This window comes from Polyodon spathula, chromosome 1 (genome assembly GCF_017654505.1).
Source record: "Polyodon spathula isolate WHYD16114869_AA chromosome 1, ASM1765450v1, whole genome shotgun sequence".
Lineage (NCBI taxonomy): Eukaryota > Metazoa > Chordata > Actinopteri > Acipenseriformes > Polyodontidae > Polyodon > Polyodon spathula.
In genome coordinates, this window is record NC_054534.1 from 105,643,606 (window position 1) to 105,652,044 (window position 8,439).

General features: G+C 39.5%; 1 protein-coding gene across 4 annotated transcripts in view; it reads left to right on the plus strand.

Annotated features, from left to right (window-relative positions):
- Positions 1 to 7,781, plus strand: part of LOC121313469 (lysyl oxidase homolog 3B-like) — a 76,480-nt gene extending 68,699 nt beyond the window's left edge. For 3 of the 4 annotated variants that reach the window (XM_041246486.1, XM_041248080.1, XM_041248931.1), the window contains 7 exons: positions 158 to 313; positions 1,612 to 1,774; positions 2,630 to 2,873; positions 4,618 to 4,733; positions 5,028 to 5,164; positions 5,476 to 5,587; positions 6,460 to 7,781. In XM_041246486.1, the coding sequence (XP_041102420.1) occupies positions 158 to 313; positions 1,612 to 1,774; positions 2,630 to 2,873; positions 4,618 to 4,733; positions 5,028 to 5,164; positions 5,476 to 5,587; positions 6,460 to 6,527 (996 nt within the window). In that variant the 3' untranslated portion in view covers positions 6,528 to 7,781. The remainder of the gene's footprint in view (positions 1 to 157; positions 314 to 1,611; positions 1,775 to 2,629; positions 2,874 to 4,617; positions 4,734 to 5,027; positions 5,165 to 5,475; positions 5,588 to 6,459) is intronic. The other variant, XM_041247221.1, reaches the window with a different exon arrangement.
- Positions 7,782 to 8,439: the final 658 nt, after the last annotated feature.

The following is an 8,439-nucleotide window of genomic DNA, read 5'->3' on the forward strand; positions in this document are numbered from 1 at the left end:
GCTGTGGTAGAGCAGAGTGCCAGTTTGGTTGCTATGGTGCTGATTGACAGCCACTGTGGTGAAAAGCAATCAGGAGGGATTCATGGCAAGTGAGGACAGTTAATGGAGAAATATGTAGGGAGCTTGCATGCTCACACCCCTCAGGGCTTTTCTACAGGTCCGGATTGTCGGAGGAAGAACTACATACGAAGGCAGAGTGGAAATTAAGAAGGGTTCCAAGTGGGGCTTTATTTGCAGTGATGGCTGGACTTCTAAAGAGGCAATGGTAGTGTGCCGTCAGCTAGGGCTCGGCTACTCCCTGCATGCTGTCACAGTAAGTAAGACTGGGAAATGGGTGCAGCAAAGCACCTGTTTCAGTAGCGCGGTAGTAAAGATTTCCAAATGGAAAACAACCCCAGGATAGTAAGTGTCTGCTGCAATGACATTTAAAGCAACTTGCTCTTAAAGATAGAAAACACATGTTTTAACTATTTAAACATCAGCAGACCTAAATACGACATAGCACCAAATTGGAAACCAATTCTTTCGTATACCTATTTCCATTGCATTTTTTTATGATGTTAATGAGGACTCAAAATTAAGTGACCCATGGTGCTGACTTGATAATTGAAGTACATTATTTTCAAATCAATCCTTTGGCCCATCACTGCTGTAGCAGAAGCGTTAGAATTGAACCAAAGATGGGGGTAAAATTAGGAAGTTAAAGTAAAACATGTACCTGTATTAAAAATGGTATCTATTGAACCACTGCTGTACCAAATAATACCATAGTATATTCTGTGTTGTCTTTATTTTCTGTCCACAGCTAAAAGTGTTTTATATGTTTTGTTCATCTTGTATTTTGTTTTCTTCTTTTTCATATACTAGACGTATGCTAGTGTAAAGTGCTGTCCATTTTGTGCGTTTATGAGCAGCGATCAGACCGTTCCGGTAGACAAGCTTGAATAGCTCTTCTGGGATTGGCTTAATGTAAAGGACAAATTATACTTCGATTTGAGTGTGGCTAATAGAAAAATACAAATTACTAATACTAGCTCAACAAAACTCATTTTAGCTGCATTTGCATATTATATGACCAGGTTGATCCAAAAGAAGAATTAATTTGCACTCTTATGTACTGTAGTGTATCCGACTACACAAAAGCACCACACAATCCAGCAAGATAGAACTGCAAATGGAACACGCTGCCACCTTGTGGTAAGGGAACTTGGTTTCAGGAGACTAAGTTTCACGGCACACCAAGGGAGACTTGAGGTTTGATAGAGCAGAGTTGCCTCAAACTAGGTCTCCCGGTCTCTTGGAACCAGCAAGAGACTGAACTGCTTCCTCAAACTGTTGGTCTGGGTTATGCCCATGGGGGGCAGTGTAGCAGGAACTCATGCAGAAGAGAAAAGGTATTAAAAAGCCTGAATCAGCTTTATGTGTGAAATTTGTGTTTTATTATTGCTGTTCTTAATGAATTTGACTGCAGAATGCAAATATGCATCTTTAAATGATAAGTCAGTCACACTGTGCGAGCCTGTTTGTTGTAAACTGTCAGATTAATTTGCTCTGTGCTTCTTAATGTAATTTCATGTCACTTCCCTAACCCATTACTGTATTGTTGCCAAGGAAACGTGGTACTGGGATGGCAGCAATGTGACAGAGATGGCGATGAGTGGGGTGAAGTGCACAGGAAGCGAAATGTCACTCAGTCATTGCCAACACCACGGGGACAGTGTCAACTGCAAAAGCACTGACACACGCTTCGCTGCAGGGATCATCTGCTCTGAAAGTGAGGAAGGAAATCAATTCAGCCCTTTATAGTGCATGAAAATATATCTGTATTTCCATTTGTTATACATCACATGCTTTAGGGTTTGTCATTGTCTCAGGACAATGCAATGATTTGCAGGGGTAGATCATTTATGAAAAAAAGCTATTCTTTTTAAGGGGTGTAATCTGCTTGTTTCCCCATTAAAATACTGGTGCTTAAAGGCCATATAGATCCAGTGTGATTTTCAACTGCTCTGAATTTGTTCTGTGGTAAAAGCTGTCTTAAGCTGGTACCAGACCCAATCCACAGTTGGTCATTTTTCCAACAGAGGAAATGTATAATTAATGTATATTGCATGATACATCACAGATAGAGGTGAGTTAAAAATAATTATTTGAGTACTTTGACTAATTCGGCAATCAAAATAATTAATTAATTCATGTTTTAAGCAATTGGCATAATCTACTGGCTTCAATGAAGAAACACTTAAGGGGAGGTATTTGTATTGGTGAGGGAGCGCTATCACTTCCCCTTGCTACCTCACTGGCAGTGAGAACCCAGGAAGTTTTACTGCCTGTCATCAGATAAGGTTTCCAGTACTTGAGTACTCAAAATCTGTATCAGAGTTGAGTACTACTATGAAACTCTTACTCATGCCTTGTGATACCTGATACAGCAGACGCTGCCTCCTGGATAACTGACTGAAGTAATACATGTAGCTGAATTAATAGAAATGGGTCATACTGATGCAAGCTTTCAAAGGGGTGACTGGGCTGCTATTACAGTGACAATGCAACTCGATGCTTTATTTACCTGTTGGCTAATCACAGCTGAACAACCTGTGGGGTTAACAACGTCCTCTACTTTCCTCAGCTACCTCTGACTTGGTTCTGAACGCCCCCTTGGTCCAGCAGACTGTTTACATCGAGGACCGGCCTCTGCACATGCTGTACTGCGCCGCCGAGGAGAACTGTCTGTCCAGCTCTGCCAGCAAGGCCAACTGGCCGTACGGACACCGGCGTCTGCTGAGATTCTCCTCCCAGATCCACAACATCGGCCTCGCAGACTTCCGACCCAAGGCCGGCCGCCACTCCTGGGTGTGGCATGAATGCCATAGGTAAATGGAGGGTCCATCATGATGTCTTGTTGTCTTCTAACCTGTATGTCCCACTCATGCCTTGAAGGCTTCATGTAACTCAGCAACATGGTCCTTTTCCACTGAGTATTGTTCTTAGTGTTGTCAATGTGTGGTCTAGTTTTTGTTAATCTTCTTCATGTAGTTTACAGTTTCTAATATAGAAGCATGCTCAACTCCATGTTATAATGTCAAGCTAACTGTGTGATGTTTGTTGTACAGTGATATCTCTTGTCATGTTTTCTTTGAAATAGAGTTGTATATTCCTTATTTTGGTTTAACAGGTCACTGAAGAGTTTTGCTGCTTTGTGTAATTGATTTGATAATTTACTTTGGTTTTTATTTCGCGACTCTTTCACTATTTGCAAACAGTCCTTAGTGCAGTCTCCACAAAATGACCTTGTACTTGAGCAGAAGAGGACACTGTGATTATTAATAGTTCAATCCCCACGTGGCACCGTGAGGCTGAGGGGTCTTGCTTCACAACGCAGGTGTTGTTGGTTTCACTAAATAGGGTACATACATTCTACTGTGCTTTCTACCATAGAGTCGTACTAAAACAAGGCAGACTAGTCAACTAGTGATTTTGCTCATCTATTACCCCTCCAATCAACTTCTTGTCAAACCAGTTGCTTTAAATTGTAAAACAGCCTTTGGCGCCCCCTGCTGGATGTCATTCATGCTTTAAAAATTATTTATCTCAGTAAATTACTACATAAAGTTGCCACAACTTAATAATAATAATATGTAACACAATTTTTGTTCCTGGGTAGTAGGTGTTATTTCCTAATTGCTTATGCCTCAAAAGTATAGAAAATGGCTATTATTCCCCACAAACTTTGCTTTTGTGACCAGGACAGTGATATTTCAAAATATCACTATTTCCAATGGGAAAACTGGCAAATGTGTGTCTTTTCGTTCACATAAAGTCAGAAAAAAACAACATATTAATCCAAATTAACATGTATTTATACTAAAGTAATACAAAAATGACTACAAAAGATTTAGAAGTGAGTAGTTTTTCGAGATTTACGATTATACTGTAAAATTATATATATATATATATATATATATATATATATATATATATATATATATATATACTGTCAGTGTTTTTTTTTTTTAAAATGAGTGCCCAAAATACCATCATACATCCCTTACCTTTAATACAGAGGAATTTGTTTTGACCCTTGACACCTGTTATTGGCACAGTTATCAACGAGGGATATCAATGTCATCATCAGTAATGAATCTTTCTTAGAAGTCAAAGACAAAACAAAGCTGCTGTGTAAAGACGTCCATTGACAACTGCTGCTTGCTTACAATATACTGCATTCCACCAATCCATATCCCAGACAGCCGGTGGCCACAGCAGTTTGTCAGCCACCCGTGACCAGGGTTGCCCTGCTCTGTGCATGGGGTCTTTATTTGTAGTAAAGCTCTACCAGTTGGCTTTGCCAGAAGTGTCAAAGAACTGCCAGAAAGTAGGAATGGATCTCTGTTCCAGGTTTGGCACATTGGAAGATAAAAGGTGTTTTATATGAATGTCAGTATTTAGGAGGAGGAGCAGCATGAGGCATTGAATGCAAAGTTTGTTGGCAGGTATTTGTTTTACAATGGAAACCTTTAGTGGTTCCTTTCCTATGTACCCTCTTCATGTCCTCTCAACGCTCTGATTAAAGGGGGATTTCCCCTGGGCTTCAGTTGTTTGTGCTTTACTCTATAGGCATTATCATAGCATGGATATCTTCACTCATTACGACATTCTAACTGTGAATGGCACCAAAGTGGCTGAAGGACACAAAGCCAGCTTCTGTCTGGAGGACACAGAATGCCAGGAAGGTAGGACGCTAAATAACAAAGTACAGCCAGGGTGAGGAAGGAAGTGATCTGTCTTTCTGATGAACTCATGACAAGACAACGGGAACTAAATAGTTGTGCAAGTGCAGGGAGTGATGTTCACCAGCGGAAGATAATATTGCCATTCAGAAGTGGAATGTAGTTAATGTATTCGTGTTTATTAAAGGGTGGGGAGGGAGGGTTTCAACGAATCTGCGGAGGAAGCTTCAGGCTTCAGGTGCCAACCATGTTTCTAAAGAGCTGCTGAAAACGGTTGTTTTGCTGTGTGTCTTGCAGGAGTTTCAAAGAGATACGAATGTGCTAACTTTGGAGAACAGGGCATTACTGCGGGCTGCTGGGATTTGTACCGCCATGATTTCGACTGTCAGTGGATTGACATCACTGACATCAAACCAGGAAACTACATTTTCCAGGTATTAATTAAAATTGGGGGGGGGCAGTGGGTGTTATTGTAATGATCTGTCAGTAATGGGTGTAAATATTATAGCTGTCTACACACATTATGAAATAATGAAAACACTGGTAACCTGTCCTGAACTCACCAAAACACAACATTTACTGTTCATGAGGATTTGCCCTTTTTTCATCCCAGTGCAGATATCATAATGACCTAACAAGTAAAACCACATAGAAGCTACAGCAGCAATTATTGCAATTTTTAATTAAGTCACTCTAATTGTTTTACTAAGTTTCTCTGACCTGGTTTTTCATGTCATTTTCATAGGTTGTCCTTAACCCAAATTTTGAGGTGGCAGAAAGTGATTTCACCAACAACGCTATGAAATGTAACTGTAAATACGATGGAGACCGGGTCTGGTTTCACAACTGCCATATTTGTAAGACACATTTGACATATTTTATAGATTACCTTTTCGTTGTTGTTCTAATTAAAATGCAATACTTCTAAGAAATTGAAGGCATGGAGTGGGTTGAACAGACTTTAGACCTTTGAAACTGCCACTATTGCTTGGCTGATTGATTGTCAGGGCTTTCTGATGTAATGTTGTTGAAGCTGACATCCTGGGATCCTTCAAGAAGAAACGAGCAAGATGGGCCAAATGGCCTCCTCTCATTTGTAAACTTTCTTATGTTTGTATGGTCTTATGAGATTATCCGGTAAAGGCAATCCACTTGGAGTGCAGGATGTGCCCTATAGCCTGGAGGTCGCCGGTTCAAGTCCAGGCTATTCCACTGCTGACGGTGGACGGTAGTTCCCAGGGGGCACCAGGAGAATTGGCCAGTGCTAGTGTTGTATTATATATTTGCTGACCCTCCTTCTTTATAGAGTAAAACATATCTGCAAGCCATATTGATTCAGTGAAATCGAGGTAGACTTTCTGGTTATTAATAATAAAAATAGCACAGATGACAAGGCAACAGATACCTCGTAGATCCTTGCTCTGGTATCAATTTATATAAATAAATAACATACCCCAGTTTACCATGTAGTGTGTTTGCTGTTTGTGTCTAACTGTACTATACGCGTGATATCAGTTTAAAGGGCTCTGATCCACCATTGCTTGTACTTGTACACAACCAGCCCTGCACAGCCCAGACCATTATTTCCATCCCTGCTGTCTGTCGACTGTTAGCGGTCCAGGCAAAGGCATTTCTACCTCTCTGGAATTTTTCACTCAAATTCCGAATGGCCCCACAAATTCGCTATGGTTGAGTCAAGTTTCTAATTGTTCTTTATTCTTCTCTTCAGGTGATGCCTTCAGCGAAGAGGCTGAAAAGCAGTTTGAACAGTATCCAGGACAGAATAACCAAATCTAACTTCCAGTGGAAAGACGGATGGATTCTCCAAGTCACAGAAACGGCGGGGCATTTATCGAACTTAATTTGAAACTATTTACCAAACACTTTCAAAGTAACCTAGTGGAACATTCATCAGACCATATAAAGCTGAAATACAATGACACACAATATTTGTACTGAAATTAATATGCCCCTACATTGGTATTATATCTCAATTGAAATCCTTTTGAATGACTGTGTTATCTAATAGAGTAAATCTTGCAGATGTCTACACATGCAGTATGTACTTGAATATTTAGACATGTTCCTTGTTGAAATAGACCTGTTTCTTTATCATGTACTACCAGAAGATTTGTAAATGCAACCTAGTTTTAAAAGAATACTTCAATTTGATGTACAAAGTGATTAGCACTACCTTATTAGGCATGTTTCTTTTATTAATGCACAGCTAACAAGAGAAGGATTACATAATGTTAATAAGTCAGAATTGAAATGATATATTTAATTTATTCAAACAAATTAGATGTAGGTGAAATAAAATGGGACTTTCCTTGACCATCATAACCATATTCCCTGTGAAAAAGTGTGCCAGTATGTCCCTTAAATTAGGATCACCCTAGAATAAATTCCAGGTTGTTTTCTTAAAGGTGTTTACTAGGGGCATCACGCCACAATTTATTGGCACTTTATAAATGAAAGGTAGATATTCATTGGGAGTAGAAGAGCAAACATTTTTTTAGCTGTGAGAAGGTTGTACTCTTGAAGGAAATCTGGTATTATTAGCAAGGAAACCTCGCCATTCACTGCCTTGTGCCAAAACAGACAGGGGTTCTTGTCAGAGTAAAGCAAGTATCTCTTAACTCATGTGTTTATTTAGTCCACATTTTAGGAATATTTTCTATTTGTGAATTTATTTGGTTGTTAGGCATGCTAGCTAATTCATTTTCAACAGTATTTCTATTTTTTTTAATATGTTAATGTGTGTTAAACTCCATTTGAAAGCTTGGGATTTTTTTTAACATTTTCTTTCTGGGAATTGTAGCAATTCTTTTTCCCCCCTCATATTCACTCCACACACACACACACACACACACACACACACACACATCCATTGCTAACTATTTATTGTCCATCTAAAAGGTGCTCAATCTTGCTGCAGGGTTTTCAATTATCAGTCACCGTTCTTATTTATGCTGGTCGTGTGCACCATATTGTACAACTATATTTTATGCAACTGAAAATGGGCTGCTTGATTTTCTCCAGTTTACGTGATATTTTTCATGTAAACAATACAAGAATGGTTGACTCTTGAAAGGCCCCCATCTAACACAGAGTGACTATAAACAGTGCACTGTGGAGAACAAAAAACATTACATGGAAATGTTGAGTGTACAATGCAACAGCAGCAACCGCAAGTCTACTGCATCCTGTGCCTCTTTAGTAGCGTAATTATACTCACATTACAACTGAGGATATTAAATATACAGTGTATGTTACAGTCATACTTTAGTGTACAGTAGGGCCCTTCTGTTGCATTTCAATACAAATTTTAAATAGTTAAAGCCACATATTTCAGTTTGTTTTGTTTTGGACGCAGGCTTACAGTAAACTGAAGTAACGTTACCAATTTTTTTTTTTCATTGCACACGTTGATCACAGACAGTACCATCCTGAGACCATACAAATTCCGTCAACACCCTTTTAGGGTCAGCTGATGAAATAAATGAAAGGCAAGGCATTTATCCCAGCCCTTGGAATTTTAGCTGGGAGTCTGCCTGCTTTTTCTGGTTTTCTTTAGCTGCTGTGGCGGCTCAGGGAAATGTTTTCCATATAGTGCAGGCCTGCAAAGTGCCTTCCTGAAATTCACCATTCACCTTTGGTACACCTGTGTAAATCGTCAAATATCTGAAGATAAGTGGAGTCCATGTTC